Genomic DNA, 21390 nt, shown 5'->3' with positions numbered 1-21390 from the left:
ATGGTGGCACACGCCTGTAATCCCAGCTACTCAGGAGGCTGAGGCAGGAGAATCGCTTGAACCCGGGAGGCAGAGGTTGCAGTGAGCCAAGATCGCGCCATTGCACTCCAGCCTGGGCAACAAGAGCGAAACTCCGTCTCAGGAAAACAAACAAACAAAAAAAAAAAACCACTTCCTGCTGATATTGGGCCACTCAAGCTTAGCTTTTCAGTTTTTAAATAATCCATAGTCATTGCACCTCTTGACCTGAAAGAGTAATGGTTTTCTTCATAGTGTCCTTGTGGCTTCAAAGTATTGATATCTACTTTCCCCTAAAAGCAAAGCAGCTCCTTTACATCTTCCCAGAAATACAGCCTCATTTCTGGAACCCATACATTTCTACTGGCCACTGCCTTTGTTGTTTTTAATACCCGCTTATTTAGATATAGGAAGAGTTTGGAAGCCTTATCATCTGGACTTCTAGGAACAGCCTCACAAAGCAGTTGGCTTCAAGGGATAGCATTGATGCAGAGCTTTGATGTTGGCTGGGCTTCCCTTACCCCACAAGAGCCAGTTCCCCTCCAGGAGGACCACAGAGGTGTCAGAACAGCCCAACACTGGCTTGCTTTTAGTTGCCATTTGAAACAAGCAGCATGGGGCTTGTTAACCTGGGCAGGAAGGCTGGGAGGAGCATGCCACCTTTGCAGTGATGAACTGAGCGAAGTGGGGCATTCTAATGTTCTACTGACATACGTAACAGGAAGTGTGGGTACATCCAGTGACTAGAAAAAACTGAAAAGGAAAAAGACTCAAAGACCGGAATTTTGTATGAGCACCCTCTAAGGAAGCAGTCTTTATTTGCATTTTTAGAGTGAACACATATATGAAAAACACTGCAACAGGTTGACAATGCTCAGTCCCTTTTTAAGTGAATTCCTGGGGAGAAAGTCAAGGACCTTAGGGAGCAGAGCAGTGGAATGCAAACACAGAAATTACCTATGAGTCACCTTTGTGAGCCAATGACACGGCCTCACTGCAGCCATTCCAAGAAGTATCTTTGCTCACGGTAAATGCAAAGTAAACAAAATGCCACACTGCATATTTGAAACAAACAAATGTGACGTTGCCTATACTGGCCTCGTGTGCAGAAGGAATTTTGGTCAGACAATGACAAAAAAAAAAAAAGATTGTGAAATGGAATTAAAAGCACAATTCTTTGTATCTGGGAACGTTTCACTGGCAACACTAACTGTATGATACAGACGTTACCTGGAACAGTAGTTATGTTTCTCTTCCTATCCCCAAAGAAGCACAATAGAAGAAATAGACGCAAAATGGAGGAGGGTGTTGTTTACCAGGTTATTTCAGTGCAGCCTGTGGGAATGAATACACGGGCCACAGTGAGCAGTGCCCTTGGCCGTATTCCCCAGGGTTCTGTATGTTGTGCGATGGTTATTTACAAGAGGGTTTGACAAAAGAGAGTTAACTACTAAAGGTATCCAAAAAAGGCCTGAGAAAATCTGGTTAAAATGTATAACCTTGTATTGCTACTGATGGGAGTTGTTTTTATATCTTTTACAAATAATAAAAAGATTGTTAAAAAATAGATTTATCCAGAAAGATGTTGATTTGAACTCTAAAAAGCAACGTGGAATCATTATTTTCCCTTTTGAATGAAGAGCCATGGAGCTCCGTGGTTTTCAGCTCCCTTTCTGGTTGCAAATCAATCCTTCCTCTGGAGTGAGTCTAGGGCATGCGGGCTCTTCCTAGGTGTCTACGTGGAAATCCTTCACTCATGCAGGTGTAGAACACACCTGGTTTGGTTCTGTGTGTTCCAATATTTTGGCCAGCTTGCCCACTTCAAGAACAAGCCTCAGGTTCCCCTAGCTGCTCCTTCAGGGACAGGATTAGCTGCCTTTGATTTAGCCTGGAGAATCCTGCTCTCAAAAGAATTGCCTTTACAAATTCAAATCAGATCCTTCGATGCGTGCAGTGAGGTGATGTGAAACTATTAGTAATGTTTAAGGCTAAGGCAACATCCATGGCCATTTGTGTATCTTAATTTGATGCAAATAGTTAACAATAATCTAAAATAGATTCTATATGTATCTCCTCTAACTTTAGCTGGGTGTGGAAGGAATGGAATCAGATAGAGATGGAGGAAGAATAATGACAATGTCCTAGAAACCCTGTAAAAAGGTAAAAATAAGGAGATCAGCACAGATTACCCATTTCTTTGGTGAACAGTAAAGAAGTGTCTCCAATTCTCATAGATCACACTTTACAAAGGCGGCTGCTGCTCTCATATATAAAAGCACCCTGACTCTGCAATAACTTGTCTTGTTATCACTCCTTGATAAAAATTTATCTACAAACCTGCGGGGATTGGGGTTTTGTCTAAAGCTGGTAGTAAAAATGTGACCTGCAAGCCAATACAGCTAATGGAAAGTGATGATGCTCTCCTCCCCTTAGCCTGGAGATGGGGCCTGCAATCCCTGGTCCCTTCTCCACCCCAGGGAGCAGCCTGGATGGGCCCAGGAGTCCCTGGTTCTGCACCTCTGCATAAAGAAGGGGCAGTTGTTGCCTGCTGCACGCACGCAAGGTGCAGGCCCTCAGCCCTAGGGCCCTGGTTGACACAGCATCTGTGACAGCCCACAGCCTCTGCTTTGTGCAGAGGCTCACAGGCTGAAAGGTCTATTTGTCAGTGAGTGACAGCTGTAAGACTTGCTGGAGCTCAGCCTCTTCCTCCTGGAGCCGGAGCTCCCATTCCTCCAGCTCTTTGGCAGAGAGCTCCATGGCTAGCTGCAAGTCATTATCAAAACGGCTTGTCTCGCTCAGGGCGCTGGGGCACAGGCCTTCTGTGCTGGTGAGGAGGCTCTCCTGGATGGCCCTGGGTTGGAAAACAGATAAAAAGGGAGAGTCACTACTATCATCATCATGGTGGCAGCAGTAACTACATTTCTTAACCGCTTACCAAGGGCACACTGTGCCAGGCATTTAATATGCATGATGCCATTTAATCCCACGTAACTGGCGGTGTAGGTGTTGTATACGGGTGAGAAACCCCACACTCTTGCCCAAGACCACCCAACCAGTAAGTGATAGGGCTGGGAATTGAACTTGGATCTGTTTTAAAGCAAAACTCAGGTTCTTCATCAACAGGCTCTCATAGACACCTTAAGTATAAGTCTTCGTAAAATGAATCCTCGCAGTTTTTCCCGTAATCTCTGGAGCTGTTCCTCCAAACTTCCTTATCTTTACAATTATATAAACTTCCCACTGAGGACATCTAGGCCCTGTGATCATACATCATTCATAGAAGATCAAACCAATCAGAAAAAACTGACTCAGTACGTTTCCCCCAATGGCACTGACCTGTGAACCAGTCAGCAATTCTATCACCCATTCCTGGAAACTTGCTATCAAGAGTCTAGAGTTATTATGAGTAACTGCCACAAGAGGAAGCAAGAGAGCCAACACTTTAGTCTTTTTTTTTGAGACGGAGTCTCGCTCTGTCGCCCAGGCTGGAGTGCAGTGGCGCGATCTCGGCTCACTGCAAGCTCCGCCTCCTGGGTTTGCCATTCTCCTGCCTCAGCCTCCCGAGTAGCTGAGACTACAGGTGCCTGGCACCATGCCCGGCTAATTTTTTGTATTTTTTTTAGGAGAGACAGGGTTTCACCGTGTTAGCCAGGATGGTCTCAATCTCCTGACCTCGTGATCCGCCTGCCTCGGCCTCCCAAAATGCTGGGATTATAGGCGTGAGCCACCACTCCCGGCCAACTTTTTCTAGTCTTTCCTGCCAGTATGTGGCACCATACATCTGCCTGAGGACCAAATGCACAGTGCCACGCGTCTGCTCGCCTGTGTCCAGGCCTGTGTTCACCCTGGTTTATTCCAGAGTCACGTCAGTCAATCACCTCTCATACTGGGCGTCATAGGTGTTTGTCTGGCTGATCCCTCCATTCGAAGCTGGTCCTGAAAGTTCCTGGCAAAGACAAATGTGATAGACATGAATACGTCTTAGGAGAAATTGGTGCCATTCTGGTAAGGAAACGATGGCAGCAAGAACCAAATTAAAAGTCTTTCCATGACCATTATCAATAGTGCTGTGTGAAAAGCTAACAGGGACTTGGGTTACCTCAAAAACAACACCTAAGTGGGAGGTAGTAACATGCCACAGCCTAACTCACAGCCACAACCTTCTCATCCTTTGTACAAAATCAGTCTCTTAAATACAGCTAACCCACGTGGAAGATATACACAACGAAAAGCAAAAACACAGCTGACCTTGGGCAAAGTTCAAGTGACCAAAGCAGGTTTTTGTTTTTTTAGAGACAGGGTTGCACTCTGTTGTCCAGGCTCAAGGGTAGTGATGTGATCGTAGCTCACTGCAGCCTTGACCCCAGGGCACAAGAAATCCTCCCACCTAAGCCTCCTGACTAGTTGGGAATACAGGTGCACACCACCATACTTGGCTTTTAAAAATTTTTGGTAGAGGCTAGGCATGGTGGCTCACACCTCTAATCCCAGCACTTTGGGAGGGCAAGGCTGGTGGATCACTTGAGGTCTGGAGTTTGGGATCAGCTTGGACAACATGGTGAAACCCCGTCTCTACTAAAAACACAAAAATTAGCTGGGTCTGGTAGTGCGCACCTGTAATCCCAGCTACTTGGGAGGGTGAGGCATGAGAATCACTTGAACCTGGGAGGCAGAGGCTGCAGTGAGCCAATATTGTGCCCCTGCACTGCAGCCTGAGCAAAAGAGTGAGACTCTGCCTCAAAAATTAAAAAAAAAAAAAAAAAAATTGGTAGATATAGGATCTCACTATGTTGCCCAGGCTGGTCTCAGACTCCTGGGCTCAATCAGTCCTCCCATCTTGGCTTCCCAAAGTGCTGGGATTATAGGCATGAGCCACTGCACCCAGCCAGTAATTCTTCTAGGGCAAGATTAGAAGACACAATTCAATACTGGTAGTCTTTGACTTTGGCTACTCCCCTTGTTAAAACTTATGGTCAACAAGGTTTATGAAGCTACTTGGGAGCTGGCGGGGGGAGCTAAGCTCACTTACATAGGGAAAGGAAAAGCATACCAGGCTGATGGTGATGTGCAGGGGTCTTCTCCCAGGATGCCTCCCAAAGGGAACATGCTTGCTTTGGGGTCTGGCTCGGAAAACTGAATGGGTCTGGGAATGGGGCCATGGTGGTGGCAGGGGGAAGTGGAGGAGGCAGACTCACATTACACAAGCACTAAGACTCAGGAATAGAACCAGAAAGCTATAAGTTTGAACCAGTGAGGACGCTGGAGTGTGAGCACTGTTCTCAAAGCAGCAGCCCTGTGAGGGCAGGGGCTGCTTCCCAGAGAATTCCCAGCACCTGGCACAGAGCCTGGCACAAAGAAGGTACTCTGCAAATATCTGAATGAAGAATGGAAGAAAAAGCCAATTAACAAATAAATGGACTGCAGGAACCCAGGACACACCAGAGGGTGCTGGAGGCAGACCAGACCCTACCCTAGTAGAGCCAGGAGGCACAGAAGGAAGGAAATGGAAGGAGTTGATGTTAGGGGAGGAGGACCTCAAGCCTTGGACTGTCCCAGGTAGGTGAGGCATGGAGGGAGAACCAGATATGACAATAAAAGGCAACTGTTCTACTGGGCACAGTGGTGCATGACTTTAGTCCCAGCTACTTGGGAGGCTGAGGTGGGAGGATCTCTTGAACCCAGGAGTTTGAGGGTGCAATATGATCATGCCGGGGAACAGCCACTGCACTCCAACTTGGGCAACATAGAGTCACACACACACACACAAAGCCTACTGCTTACACAGGTCTGTCCTGTCCTTCATTTTCTGTTTCACTAGAGACCCAGAGAGAGTTTAGGGAGATGGTACCCTTTGTGGAGGAAGTGGGATTCAAATCCACTTCACTACCTTCATCCGAGACTACTGACACACAGGTAATCCTTCAGGAAAAATAATGATACTGCTTCAGTGCTAGAAAATGATGAAGCACATCTCAACATGTACAGAGTTACAAGCTATGTGCGTGAATATGAGGAAAAGGAAAGTCTGCCTGAAGACATCTTGTGAATGATGCTGACTGGGATTATGTAGATGGTCTCTTACATAACAAGCTTTTGTAAGAAGACCAGATGCACAAAGTATAACCTATGCAAATACCATGAATGTGTCAAACTTGGTATTTAGAATAAATCTTTCAGATTAGCCAAACACTGAGGCTAACCCAGAGGGTAAGACCTCCCACGCCCTGCCATTAGAGTATTCTGATAAACACACCTGGCTCCTGCTGGACTCCAGCAGACTTTGCTGGATGGCAAACTGCATTATCTCGTAATCTTCATCTTGCAAATGCACATTTCTGCCATTGTCTTGAACATAGTAAGATTCGGGAATTTCAAACACAGATTGATCAACCTCAAAGTTTGTGATGTGGGAAGCTGAAACACAAAAGACAACCGTCCAGTGTCTGAGTTCATTACATTTCCACTCCAACTTTTTGCAAAAATGTTTTACATTAGAAAAAAAAGAAAGGCTCAAAATTATAACAATCAAGGCTTACTATTATATGAGAGATTCTGAGGAAGCATGACAGAAAAAAGTGACAGAATACAGCTTTTTTCTTTTTCCTTGATTTTAGTGGAAACAACGAACACAGTCATAAAAAAATACACAAGACTATAAAATGAAAAGCGCAGATTTCTCCCCCTAAACATATATGCACAGTCACACCAATGTGTTTCTTCCTTTTGCAGGAAGATATATGGTAAATATATAAAAGATGGTATATATAAAATATCTGAACACTTAAAAATGATAATAATTAAACAAATGCCTGTGTGCCCTTCACCTAGCCTAAGACACAGAACACTATCAATAACTGCCGGGCGCGGTGGCTCACGCCTGTAGTCCCAGCACTTTGGGAGGCTGAGGCAGGCAGATCACAAGGTCAGGAGATCGAGACCATCTTGGCTAACATGGTGAAACCCCGTCTCTACTAAAAATACAAAAAAAAAAAAAAAAATTAGCCGGGCGTGGTGGCGGGCACCTGTAGTCCCAGCTACTCGGGAGGCTGAGGCAGGAGAATGGCATGAACCCGGGAGGCGGAGCTTGCAGTGAGCCGAGATCGCGCCACTGCACTCCAGCCTGGGTGACAGAGTAAGACTCTGTCTCAAAAAAAAAAAAAAAAAAGAAAAAGAAAAAAACACTATCAATACCATACTGCGGGCACATCCCTTGTTAACAATATTCCCTTCTTCCTCTCCAGAGGTAAATACATAATTCAGAATAGTTGTTTACACTGCCTAGCTCTTCTCTGGAGTTTGCCACATGTATATCATCCTAATAGTTTCTATTAGCCTGTTTGTGAACTCGACATAAATGGAATCATGCAGAATTTATTCTTCAAACTGGATTTTCTTCATTCAACATTATGCTTTTGAAATTCAACAGTTTTGACGCACATAGCTATAAATTTTTATTTTCAATACTATATGTTATTCTGTTGTATTAATAGAGCACAATAGCGCATTCTACCATCTTGGGACATTTGGGTCGTTTCCAGGTTTCTGCTGTTATGAATGGATGCTGCTGCCCAGTACTGGGGTCTCCAGATGCTCATGTGCATAACTTTCTTTAGGGTACACATCTAGGAGTTGCTAGGTCATCCACATCTTCAGTTTATACAGTAATGCCGAATGTTTTATTCAAGGAACTATACCAATCTCCTCTTCCTGCCAAGAGTGCACGAGTGTTCCTTAGCTGCACAACCTCATGAACACATCTCACCCAACTTTGTTGCTACATGGGAATGTAAAGTTGTATATTATTGTCGAGTTCAATTGTTTTTATTTGAAGTCTTAATTTATATACATTAAAATGCTATCTTTTAATTCCTCCTACTGGTAGACTACAGGGGAGAAACATAGGACCATCATGATAGTTGCAGAAAACACATCTCACAAAAATCAATACTTAAAAATGGTAATAACTCTCAGCAAACTAGAAATATAAGAGAATAATGTCCTCCAACTAATAAGGGACATTTACAAAAAACCTACACAGCTAACATCATACCTAATGGCACAACAATCCTTCCTCCCCTAGAACCAGGAACAAGACAAGGACAGCCATTCCTGCCACTCTTACTCGACATTGTACTAGATGTCCTAGCCAGTCCAATAAGTCAAGAAAAAGAAATGAAAAGCTTAAAGATTAGAAAGGAAAAAGTAAAATTTTCTTTATTAATAGACAACATGACCATATATGTAAGAAATTCTAAGAAATCTACAAAAAAGTGTAAGACAAGTAAATTTAGCCATGTTACAAGATAAACAAGGTCAATCCTGGCCATGTAATTGTGTAAGAAAAAAAAAGATAAAAAATTTTTAAAAACGATTCAAGGTCAAAATACAAAACTCAATTATATTTCTATATACTAGTAACTGGAAATGAAATTAAGAAAATAAGTCCATTTACAATTGCATCTAAAATCATGAATTGTATTGATGGCAAAGGAGTGTAAGGAAATTTGGGGGCATATGGAAATGCTATCTATCTTGACTATGGTGGTGGTTACACAGATGCATACATTTGTCAAAATGTGGCTGGGTATGGTGGCTCACACTAGCACTTTGGGAGGCCGAGGTGGGTGGATCACTTGAGGTCAGGAGTTCCAGACCAGCCTAGCCAACATGGTGAAACCCAGTCTCTAATAAAAATACAAATATCAGCCAGGCATGGTGGCACGCACCTGTATTCCCAGCTACTTGGGAGACTAGGCAAGAAAATCGCTTGAGCCTGGGAGGCAGAGGCTGCAGTGAGCAGAGATTGTGCCACTGCATGCCAGCCTAGGTGACAGAGTGAGACTCTGAGAAAAAAAAAAAAATGCACTGAACCATCACACTTAAAATGAGAGCATTTTATTGTATGTGCATTACACCTCAATAAAGCTGATTTTTAAGAACATCCTGTCTTTTTAATATAACTAGGATCATATATATTCTACAAGTTTTTTTTTTTGCTTAATCTAAACTAAATCTGAAATTTTCTTTCATCCAACACAGACATCTACTCCCTCAGATATTCCAGCTTCAGAGTGAATTATGAATATGATGACTGAATTATAATTTTTTTTTTTGAGATGTAGTTTTGCTCTTGTTGCCCAGGCTGGAGTGCAATGGTACAATCTCGGCTCACAGCAACCTCCATCCCCCCGCCTCTCCCCCAGTTCAAGCGATTCTCCTGCCTCAGCCTCCCGAGTAGCTGGGATTACAGGCATGCGCCACCACACCCGGCTAATTTTTGTATTATTAGTAGAGACAGGGTTTCTCCATGTTGGTCAGGCTGGTCTCAAACTCCCGACCTCAGGTGATCCGCCCACCTCGGCCTCCCAAAGTGCTGGGATTACAGGCATAAGCCACCACGTCCGGCCATAAATTTTTTTTTAAATAACAAAACTAAACTTTTTATTTATTTATTTTTTTACCTGAATCAGCCTGGGTCCCTTCCACATTTTGAGATACAGATTCTTCGGCAGTGCTACAGCCATTAACATTTCCAAATGTAATCCGTGCATTTAAGACATGAAACAAGGGAATTTCTAACAAACAAAATAAAAACTTTTATAAGTAAACTTTACTGAGAATAACAATAATAGTTATCATTTACTAAGTGCTTACTATGCCAAGTACTTTGATAAGTATAATTTTATTTAAGCCTCATAACAACCCTTCCCAATACACAGATGGGAAAACTGAGATTGAGAGTTATGTATTTTCGGTCAGGCGCGGTAGCTTACACCTGTAATCCCAGCACTTTGGGAGGCCAAGGCGGGCTGATCACCTGAGGTCAGGAGTTCGAGACCAGCCTAACCAACATGATAAAACCCCATCTCTACTAAAAATACAAAAATTAGCTGGGCGTGGTGGTGCATGCCTATAATCCCAGCTACTTAGGAGGCTGAGGCAGGAAAATCGCTTGAACCCAGGAGGCAGAGGTTGCAGTGAGCCAAGATCATGCCACTTCATTCCAGCCTGGGCAATAGAGTGAGACTCCATCTCAAAAAAAAAAGAGAAAATGAGTTATGTATTTTCTCCTAGATCACAGTGAGTAAGTGATCAAGCCAGGGTTCAAGTATCATGAACATACAACTATCCAAAATTAATACTCTTCATGAGTAGTATGTATGATATATACATATATAGCATTATGCATACTAGCTTGGGACGTAGATCATATTTACATATCAAAGGATCTTGGTGTCAACTGTCTTCCTCAAATAATTATCTAATTTGAAGTCTCACTGAATTAAGGTTTGACATTAAAACAATGACTGTGTCATGTTTTTATGCCTTTTTATATCTGTCAGCACCATTTGCAAATAGAAATGATGGTTGGAGATCTCTTGACTTTGATACACAAAATGAACCACCAATCATAACACTTCTTTAAATCAAACCACAGGAGAACTCTGACCTCCTCTATTATGTCTATAAGCTACTTTGACCTAAAGCACTCCAATTCCCTGAAGCATCCTGCCACCCACATGCTGCCACCCACAAACATGGGCAGCACCTCCAAGTGTTGCTGAAGTTTATTTAGCAGTACCTATTTTGACAGGAAATCCAGGTGGGAATTCCAATTTGATGAAATCTCTCAGTCTTGCAAAATGAGCACTCGTTCGAGCCATTAGGTCAATGATGGGAATGACCTGCTCCACCAGAGAGAGGGGAAACTCTTCACACATCCACAACATTGCTTTAAACCTGCAGAATTCAACCAAGAAAAGACTGAGGTCATCTCTACCAGATGGGAAAAGGAGATTATTGCTATGCAGTAGGCTGGACAACAGCAGCCTTACTCCACACTCTGCCCAGTCATCTCTTAATTCAGACCTATTAAAGGTCAAATGTCTAGGGCCACAAGGAATTCACATCACCCTAAAATCTGGCAATAAAGGCAAGCGACCTGCATGACAACCTGCCACGATCAAAGCCTTAACTGACAGCAAGCATGAAGAAATGATAGCGGGTGGAACAGTTTCATTTGAATTTGATCAGCTGAAGCTGGTTAGCAATAAAAAAAAAAAAAAGGAATTCTTACATCCAATCTAGATTCTATTTGGAAAAGAGCTAATAACATGGACAATCTACTGTTAGCTTTCATGGCAAAGTAATTTTAAAATTATTTTTTATAAAAAGGGGCAGAGGAGGCTGGGCGCAGTGGCTCATGCCTGTAATCCCAGCAGTTTGGGAGGCCCAGGCGGGCGGATCACAAGGTCAGGAGTTCGAGACCAGCCTGACCAATATGGTGAAACCCTATCTCTACTAAAAATACAAAAATTAGCTGGGCGTGGTGGCACGCGCCTGTAGTCCCAGCTACTCAGGAGGCTGAGGCAGGAGAACCGCTTGAACCTGGGAGGCAGAGGTTGCAGTGAGCCGAGTTCGTGCCACTGCACTCCAGCCTAGGCGACAGAGCGAGACTCCGTCTGAAAAAAAAATAAGGGTGGTGGGGAGGGCAGTGGAATGATCCAACATAACACCATAAAACAGCACAATTTCTGAAACATACATAGGTTGAAAATGGCAGCTGAACCTCTCTTACTTCTGTGTTCTAATCGTCAGCTCTTTCGGCCTTCCAATGTCCCTGTCTTTCAGATCAAACTCTTCATTGAAGTACTCATCAGGCGTGATGGCTGTGGGGTTGTTTGCAGTAGCACATTCCGTGGTGAGGTCCTGCTGAGCCAGAACTCAGGAGAGTCAGAAATGCCAAATGATGTTCACAAGTGAAGGCCTGTGGCACTCAGTGTCTGAGGTGGACGTGTTAACCAGCTAAAGACCGGGAAGTTCTATTCACTAACTTTTTTGCATGGAACAAGAAAATCTATGAGGATATCACCAAACTACACAGGAAGTGTAATGGATTTCTTCATTTTAAAATATTTCTCTACTCTCCTTTACATTTTTATCTCCTGATTATAACAAAGAAAAAAAGAAAGAAATATCTGAAAGTGCACGAGACTTGGAAGACTTGGAGTTGAAGTTCTAGCTGTTTCCCTGTCTAGCTTTGATAGTGGAAAGGTAATTTCATTTTTCTGACCCGCAGGGACATCCACTGTACCAAGTTCATATAGTTACTGTGAGCATCAAGTAAGAAAATATTTGTTAAGGTGCTCTGTTGCAATATAAAGTCCTGAATCCTTTTTAAGTTCCATTTCTATAAAGAGGCCCCTCGTTTATAATGGATAAGAGGGAAAGCACCTGATTTCTATAATCACTACCCCTCCTCTAAAATCCTTATTTATTTTCAAAGAGTCACTCATCTAATTCTCTTCCAAAAGAGTATCTCAAATTCCAGCTTGGGGGTGTCTTTGGCCTTTACATAGAGTGGGCTGTTCAGGATCCAGTAAATGCCATCCCAGACACAGACAAGTTGTTTCCTTTCATCTAACTGCAATGAAAGCTCATTGCTTCAACTTACCCCTTGTGCACCAAATTGGTGTTCCACAGTTCCCAGCAAAGATTCCAGCGGGTTCCTGTCCGCTACAGAGGGGTGGGGAGTTTAAAGTCTAATATTATATCTCACTTGTGGCTATAAAAAAAAGATCTTCATTAAAGTTTCTGGTCCAAGCTACCTCATTAGGAAATGCAATTACAGACTGGCTGATCAAATCATTCACAATAACCATAAACTAATTTATCCTTTACAGGGTGCTTTTCATGAGGATCTCTAAACTAGATAAACAGTTGTAAGAATTAAAGCAGAATAATGGGAAGAGTCTGGATTTTGGAGTGAGCCAGACCTGGATTCCAACCCCACCTTGGCCACTCGCTACCCATGTGTTCTGGGCCTCAGTTCCCTCATCTGTCAAAGTGGAGTAATGGCAATGGTGGTGGTGGTGCTGGTGAACAATTACTGCATGCTTACCACATACTGCAGGTGCCATTCTAAAGGCTTCCAAGTCGTAACTCATCTAATCCTCTCAATAACTCTAAGGAAGGTTGGGTATCACCTGCATTTCACTGCTGAGGAACTAAGGCACAGAGCAGAAGTAATTTCACAAGGCCATAGAACTGGTGGGGCTGGGATGGGGCTGGGATGTGGCAACCACATGCAATGTTTTTGCTCGGACCCCAAGTTCTGTCTAAATCTTTCATCACAATAGTTTGGACTAAATCACTCATTCCAATGATAAATATTCTCAAATGTCCTTATCTCCTTTTTTGGCTGAATTCAACAATTGTTCTTGATAACACATAAACAAGCCCTCACGAATAGCTTTAATTACAGCTGAGGCCAACTATGGGGAAACACCTCCAAGAATGAGTCAGACTAAGGAAATTTTCTTTCCTTTTTCTTTTTTTTGAGACGGAGTCTAGCTCTGTCACCCAGGCTGGAGTGCAGTGGGACAATCTTGGCTCACAGCAACCTCCACCTCTGGGGTTCAAGCGATTCTCCTGCCTCAGCCTCCCCAGTAGCTGAGACTACAGGAGTGCGCCACCACGCCTGGTTAATTTTTGTATTTTTAGTAAAGATTGGGTTTCACCATATTGGCCAGGCTGGTCTCAAACTCCTGGCCTCAAGTGATCTGCCCACCTTGGCCTCCCAAAGTGTTGGGATTACAGGTGTGAGCCACCGTGCTCAGCCAGGAAATTTTTTTTTTTTTTTTTTTTTTTGAGATGGAGTTTCACTCTTGTTATCCAGGCTGGAGTGCAATGGCACGATCTCAGCTCACCAAAACCTCCGCCTGCCAGGTTCAAGTGATTCTCCTGCCTCAGCCTCCTGAGTAGCTGGGATTACAGCCATGGGCCACCACACCCAGCTAATTTTGTATTTTTTTTTTAGTAGAGATGGGGTTTCTCCATGTTGGTCAGGCTGGTCTTGAATTCCCGACCTCAGGTGACTCGCCCACATTGGCCTCCCAAAGTGTTGGGATTACAAGCATGAGCCACCGTGCCTGGCCAGAAATTTTTATAAAAAAGAAGTTAGGGGCCAGGCACGGTGGCTCACGCCTGTAATCTCAGCACTTTCGGAGGCCGAGGTGGGTGAGGATCACCTGATGTCAGGAGTTCGAGACCAGCCTGGCCAACATGGTGAAACCCCGTCTCTACTGAAAATACAAAAAATTAGCCGGGCGTGGTGGTGGGTGCTTGTAATCCCAGCTACTCAGGAGGCTGAGGCAGGAGAATCACTTGAACCCAGGAGGCAGTGGTTGCAGTGAGCCAAGGTCGTGCCACTGCACTCCAGCCTGGGTGACAGGGCGAGACTTTGCCTCAAAAAAAAAAAGAGAGAGAAGAAGTTAGGGTTAGGTTTAACACAACCCAATCACATTAACCCTAAACTTAACAGAGCCAACAAAGAGTTCCCTCTAGGCTTAAAAAATAACAACAAAACAGGAGGTGGGAGGGTGGTGGTGATTACCTTTATACCTCTTTTTTTCCTCCTCGGTCAGATGTTCTGTGCGTATTTTGGTGATCACATTCACATTGTTTACTGTGTAAACCTGAGAGGTGTATGCGAAAGAAAACAGTGACACAGGGAATCAAAACTCCAAAAGTAAGCACAGCAAAAGCAAGAATGCTGAAGCAAAAAACAGAAAACAATCCAGCAAAATAAAAATGAGAAATGGTTAACTATCATTAGGATCCTTCAGAGAAAGTATATAAACTATCAACTGAAAAATGCATCAGCAGTTACCTCCCATGTTTGACAGTTTTAATACTAAGGAGTTAGCAGTGACAGGCTGCATCTTCCTGCTTGCCCTGCTGTGGCTAAATAGTCTCAAACAAATGCCCTGCAATCTAGGTTTCCACCTGGGTTTCTATTAAACTAAGGTACCCAAACCAGGATCCTGTACTTCTGTTGGTAATTTTTTTTTTTTTTTTTTTTTTCTGAGACAGAGTCTCCCTCTGTTGCCCAGGCTGGAGTGCAGTGGCGTGATCTCTGCTCACTGCAGCCTCCGCCTCCTGGGTTCAAGCGATTCTCGTGCCTCAGCCTCCAGAGTAGCTGGGATTACAGGCATGTGCTACCATGACTGGTTAATTTTTGTATTTTTAGTAGAGACGGGGTTTCACCATGTTGGCCAGGCTGGTCTCAAAATCCTGGCCTCAAGTGATCTGCCTACTTGGGCCTCCCAAAGTGCTGGGATTACAGGCGTGAGCCACTGCACCCAGCCTCCGCTGGTAGTCTTGTAATACTAGTATGACTCAGACAGCCATCTGCTGGGCAGAAGAGAAAGGTATGAACACAAGGTTCTCTATAGACTTATGAGCTGTAGAGAAAACCAGCAAGTCACTATTTAAAAGGCATTCTGTGCACTGACAAAAATTATTGTAACTGCCAGAGCAAATGCTCTGTTATCAAGGATAACTGGGGAATATGGTGGTCTAGAAAATCAAACATAACAGTTAACAAAGAATTCTCTCTATATGCCACGTGAGGAGCCCCAACATTCAAAGCTGCAGAAAACACACTCAGCACTATGACAAGTGCTTCTAAACGTATCTTGCTGAGCATGACGTAAGCCTTTCTTTGCTCACTCAGAGGCCACCAGAGGACCCTGCAGCACTGGGCTCCAACACCAAAAGCCATCAATCCCTGTTGTACTGAGGGACTGAAAGGCCAGGAAACAGCTTTCCAGCTGACAAAATGCCAGATGACTGGATCAACAATCGTCTCCACTATTACAACTATGTTTTAAATGCACTGATGTCATGCAAATGGGCTGTGCGCCTGCTGATTACAATTAAGCTGATTTAACAAAAAAGAGACTCAAAAGCTACTACACAACATTTGAACACATGTGAAGTCTAATCCTTCCTCTTCCTTTTTTTTTTTTTTTTTAATAATTAAGGGAATGACTAGCTTGTCATTCCTACCAGAACAACTGGTACCTGTACTCATTTCTCTACCATATTGTTTCTCTTTTAACATAGCTACAGACCTCCTCAGGGCATGCTATCCCATTTTCTGAAAGTCAAATAAGACAAAATCAAACATCCAAGTGAGAGACACATTAGACAGTTCTCATTCCCCAGAGCATCTCCATGGCACAGATGCATGAAAAAAATGGGAACAGATTCCTCATTTGCATAGAAGCTAAATAGCTATATTAAATCTTATTTTAAGAGTTTCCTTTTACCTTTGCTTCGTAACCATTAACAACTTCTGCTTTATCTGTCCTCCAGCCCCAGAATCCGGATTTAGTTCTGATAAAAAGTGAACACCACAAATTTCTACATGTACAATATGCCATTCAGATTTATATCTGTAGCCTTTATAGTTTTTTTCCCCCCCCAGCTTAAGTTAGTGAAGGACACTTGGAAATCATGGTCCTATTGTCCACAGGAGGCGGTTAGCAATGACAGATGGCTTATGCACCCTCCACCCTCCTCCCACAGTTATTAATCAATTTGCCTCACCCCAGGCATAGAAAGCCTCCAATCTTGGCTTCTTTACAAAACTGCCAGCATTGAGGACAAAGGTGGTGACATTTATACAGTAGTCCCAAAGAAGTGACTGAAGATGACCAGCATCCAAGGGCTTGCCACGAGGTGGTAACCAGGTCAGAGCATTTATCTGGGTCATCTTAACTGGGGACATGCATGTCAATGGTGGGATCTCCACAAGTAGCCACATCTCACTCGAGGAATTCTTAGAACAATGAGGCACAGACCATCCTGCTCCTTACAAAAGAGCAGGTGGGCCAGGAACTCATCACTGTGGTGAGCTGCTTGGAGATGCCATTAGGCCTGCAAAATGGCTGAGTCACATGTTTGGGCAGGTTTGGTGCAGCAGGGGAAAGGATGTGAAAAACAGATTTTTTTTAGCCCAGCTGTTAATTCCATCTCTGTGGAACTCCTTTTAAAGTAGCCCAGCATTCCAGTGGCAGATGCAGCATTGGTAATATGCCCAAAATCTCAGTTATTCAACTCAACATACTCCTGAAAAAAAATGTATTTAGGAACCAAAAGCAGCCAGGAGGCTCTGATTCTTTTTCAAAGCAGCTTGCCCTGGGAAACGCTCCCTCTCACAGGGGATCCCTGACCAGCCCTACCCTTTGTCTAGGACATCACATCCCAGCTCCTCTTGGCCCTGGCTACGGCAACAGCCTGACTTCTGCTCTGACCACTGAGTGGTTGGGATGTCATGCAGGAAGCTCAGGGAACAGCAGCAGGTTAGCCACGTTACAAAGAACATATGCAGTTATTAGCATTTTGTTTCCAAATAGTTTGCTTTTCTTCTAATGGGATTTGGTCAATGAAATTAGTCCAGATGGCATAATGAGTTTACGTGTCTATTTTAGCCCATCAGAACAGGAGGGATCAGAGCTCCCATTTTCCTACTAGTTGTCTACAATTAGGACAGCACAACCCGTGGATGGAAACAGAGGAATCCTAAAAGTATTATACCAAATGCTATCTCCAACTGACACTTCAGAAACAAGATAACAGTCACAGGGGCAGAAGGTAAGGAACCAGACTCAACTGATTAATAAGCCACAATCCCCTTTTATCATTAATACCAGAAAATCGAGAGAGCCTTTTTCCTTCAATCCTCAGTTCCTTGTTTGCTTAAGTCACTTGATGTCTTGCCACAGGAAGTCACTGTTTTCTGGCACAGACTCTTCTGATGGATGGAAAGATGATTACGTCTGCTCCACCTCACCCATCATGCACGCTGGGAAGACGGCGCTATGCTTTTCTCCCAAGGAACCACCAAGCTCCTCACCGGGCTACCTCTGCTCCTTCGGCAATCCTGCCTCTACTGCCCTAAGCATTTGCACTCTTTTTTTTTTTTTTTTGAGATGGACTCTTACACTGTCCCCCAGGCTGGAGTGCAGTGGTGCAATCTCAGCTCACCGAAAGCTCCGCCTCCTGGGTTCACGTCATTCTCCTGCCTCAGCCTTCCAAGTAGCTGGGACTACAGGCGCCCGCCACCACGTCTGGCTAATTTTTTATATTTTTAGTAGATATGGGGTTTCACCGTGTTAGCCAGGATGGTCTCGATCTCCCGACCTCGTGATCCACCCGCCTCAGCCTCCCAAAGTGCTGGAATTACAGGCGTGAGCCAGTGCGCCCAGCTCAGCATTTCCACTCTTGGAAGCAGTTTAGTTATTCAACCCAATGTTCATACCCTGTTTTAAATTTTAATTTCCTAATAACTCTGTGGCCCTTGGTAACTTTGCATGCAAAAGCATCCGAAGATGATAGAACAACTGGCTTCCCTCTCGTGCCATTTTCACCTCTGCCTGTCTCCACTGAGACCACACCAAAGGCCACTTCACAGGCACTGTGTCTTGGTGGTTGCTACACAATCAGGAGAAAGGCTATGAAGGTGGCAGGGAATATTTTGTTTGAGGTGGGCAAAGCATAATCTTTCAGAAAAGGGAAAAATTCAAACTGCAACCACAGTGTATATACTGCAGGCCAAAAATTCATCAGGGCAGGGTATTAATTTGCACACATAAGCTCTGAGTAACGGATTAGAAAAAAGTGGAAAAGTGACCATCAAAAAATGAGAGAGGGGGCTGGGTGCCGTGGCTCATGCCTGTAATCCCAGAACTTTGGGAGGCCAAAGTAGGCAGATCACCTGAGGCCAGGAATTCAAGACCAGCCTGGCCAACGTGGTGAAACCCTGCCTCTACAAAAATATAAAAATTAGCTGGGCATGATGGAGGGTGCCTATAATCCCAGCTCCTCGGGAGGCTAAAGTGGGAGAATTGCTTGAACCCGGTAGGCGGAGGTTGCAATGAGCCAAGATCGTGCCATTGCACTCCAGCCTGGGCGACAGAGCGAGACTCCATCTCAAAAAAAAAAAAAGAAAGAAAAAAGAAAAGAAAGAAAGAAAAGAAAATGAGAGAAGGTCACACCTTCCAAATTCAATCAAATGAATACTCACACCTCTGATCAGAAGTAAATTCACACACTTTTTATACCAACAAACCTCACATTCAAGAGCAGCTATATTCTTTTCGTAGCTGGTATCAATCCTAAGGAGTGGCTCAATTCTTGCTCAATGCACGACAAGCACACATTTAATTCTGAGCACCATTAAAACAAAGCAGCTGTCTTCCAAAAATTCTCTCTCAGCTACACACTGTCAGTTGCAAAAGAGTTAGCTTGAGCACTCTGAAAACCCTGTGGGCACAAAAATACAAAATGTGCCTTAGTCCTCGGTACAAATGGAATATGCTATCATTTCCCATTTATACTCAGTGGGGTAACAGCCAGGAATTGTCACCCTCTCTTCACAAATCGCACTTCAACAAACAATGACTCTGGCAACTCTACTGTTGAACAATATGGGGAACAATGTCTCTTCTCAAGACATCTTAAGCGTCACAGACTTTGGAGACTTCATCTCCAGATTCACTCCATTATTTCTTTCAGCTAAGGAAACAGAAAACTGGAGAGATGAGGCCACTTGCCCAAAGTCACACAGTTATTTAGGAGCCCTGCTGATGGCACTCAGTTCCTCCCCATCTCATCCCTACGGATGAACAGTGGCAGAAAAGGCAGCCTCCTCTGCCTTCTGGGGTTATGAACAGAGCCCTAAGCTGAAGGGGCCTCCCTGTCTGCAGAGGGGTATGCGGAAGCCTGGAAATGTCTTTCCAAGACCCTCCCAGGGAAAGCCAGTCAGTCCCTAAATTTTGCTGTCCCTGAAAGACCATGAATGTCAACTGGCCAGGCCAGTGCAAGGAGGCTGGCAGAAGAGGACTGACCCTGCCTCCAGGGATGCCACCCTCCTGCCCTAGCAGCAGCCCTGGACACACTGGTTTCTTCTTCTATTACAAACAGATGTCCTAATTCCACAGCTCTCAATCTAAATTAGAAGAAAAGGATATTCAACAAGTTTTATGCTTGACTAAACACATTTATTAACCAATTTTATACTAGAAAGAAAAGAAAAATATAATGAGAGGACAGTTGTTATATTTATCAAGAGAAAAGAAGGCCTAAGTCCAGGATAATAGTGTCCATTTCCTCAGGGTAAGCAACTTAGGCTTGCAGAGAGCTGGATGTGGCATTCTAGGCAAATACTATAAGGATAATAGTGTCCATTTTCTCAGGCTAAGCTACTTTGACTTGCAGAGAGCTGGATGTGACATCCTAGGCAAATACTATCAGGATAATAGTGTCCATTTTCTCAGGCTAAGCTACTTTGGCTTGCAGAAAGCTGGATGTGACATCCTAGACAAATACTATCAGTGCTCTTAGGACTCCCTCGGGTCAGTGGTCTCCACTGTAGAAACAAGCGAACAGCTTTGACAGCCTCTACTCAAAGGCCCCCCCATGCCCTCCATGTGGCCCAGAGGCACATGACCAGTGATGGTGTCCTCATCTGGATTAACCAAGGCACAGACCTCTCTGGAGAATTCTTTATGAGTCTGGAACAGAACTGAATCCCCTCCAGATTCTTGCTCTAAAGTATTAAACCTCACAGGTGGGTTAAACAAACAAACAAACAAACAAACATTTAACTATATAGTAAGTGTGAATCTGACTGACCAATATCAGTACAACTGAACTCAGTACTGGGTCAATTCTAACCTCCAGAAACTCCACACTCTGTGGTCTGGGACTGAGTATTGTGGATCCATAAACACTAAGACAAAAATAGGATTCAAGTAAAATCCACTAGAAAGGGCACATAAAAGACATAAAAGAAAAGGAAGACATTTCTTCATACTCTTCATGTTGGTTAAGTCTTCTAAGACTTAACTGTAAAAATGATGGATGGTGTCGAGTGTCAGCTACAATTTCTACTGGTTAGAGATCAATCTTAAAACCCACTAGTGTTTATTATGTCATATTAGAAAAAGCCCAATCCATCCATAATTTCCAATTAATACATACATGTCACTCAAGATGGCAGCATGGGGATTAGACATTAAAATTTAGAGTCTAAATTTGTACCTTTCAAAAGCAATATTTTTAGTATCGAGGCTGGTGTTAATGACAGGGCTTGTGAGCCGCCGCTCAACTTCCCTGCTTTTTGGCTTCATCAAGTCCAGAGTGAGGCGCTCCATTTCTTGGGAAAGGTCGAAGCGTTCGGTGGTGACCACTTTGTCATCATGGTTGACTTCCATTAACTCCGCCCAGTTGTCTATTAATGGAAACAAAGGCATAACTAAGTGCAAAGTAGGGAAGATGCAAAAACAAGGAAGCTTCGTATGTTAAAATGTATCATCTTTCATGTGTGTCCTCCCAGGTGCTATCTGGTAAAACCTACAGTGTACTGATTATCGACTACCTATTTGCACAGGGATTATCTGACCAGCTTTCCACAACACATAGGAAGCTCTGAGCCATCTTCCCCAAAGGTGCGGAATTTTTAAAAATAATTTGCATTCTTATTAGCAATATATTCCATCAATGTCCTTTATAAAATATATT

The 21390-nt window shown here is 43.7% G+C and overlaps 1 protein-coding gene across 11 annotated transcripts in view; it reads right to left on the bottom strand.

Moving 5' to 3' along the window:
• Positions 1–801: 801 nt before the first annotated feature.
• Positions 802–21390, bottom strand: part of ANKRD13A (ankyrin repeat domain 13A) — a 40432-nt gene continuing 19843 nt past the window's right edge. For 4 of the 11 annotated variants that reach the window (XM_063784921.1, XM_509359.8, XM_054663517.2 and 1 more), the window contains 10 exons: positions 20911–21100; positions 16134–16200; positions 14414–14495; positions 12473–12534; positions 11597–11727; positions 10601–10758; positions 9480–9593; positions 6272–6432; positions 3897–3964; positions 802–2869 (listed from right to left, as the gene is read on the bottom strand). In XM_063784921.1, coding sequence (XP_063640991.1) covers positions 2674–2869; positions 3897–3964; positions 6272–6432; positions 9480–9593; positions 10601–10758; positions 11597–11727; positions 12473–12534; positions 14414–14495; positions 16134–16200; positions 20911–21100 — 1229 coding nt within the window. In that variant the 3' untranslated portion in view covers positions 802–2673. Of the gene's footprint in view, positions 2870–3840; positions 3965–6271; positions 6433–9479; positions 9594–10600; positions 10759–11596; positions 11731–12472; positions 12535–14413; positions 14496–16133; positions 16201–20910; positions 21101–21390 lie in introns of all 11 variants that reach the window. The other 7 variants (XM_009426240.3, XM_009426237.4, XM_016924174.3 and 4 more) reach the window with 5 other exon arrangements.

Source organism: Pan troglodytes, chromosome 10 (genome assembly GCF_028858775.2).
Source record: "Pan troglodytes isolate AG18354 chromosome 10, NHGRI_mPanTro3-v2.0_pri, whole genome shotgun sequence".
Taxonomy (NCBI): Eukaryota; Metazoa; Chordata; class Mammalia; order Primates; family Hominidae; genus Pan; species Pan troglodytes.
The sequence above is the reverse complement of the archived record's forward strand: the minus strand, read 5'-3'. Positions and strand labels throughout refer to the sequence as shown.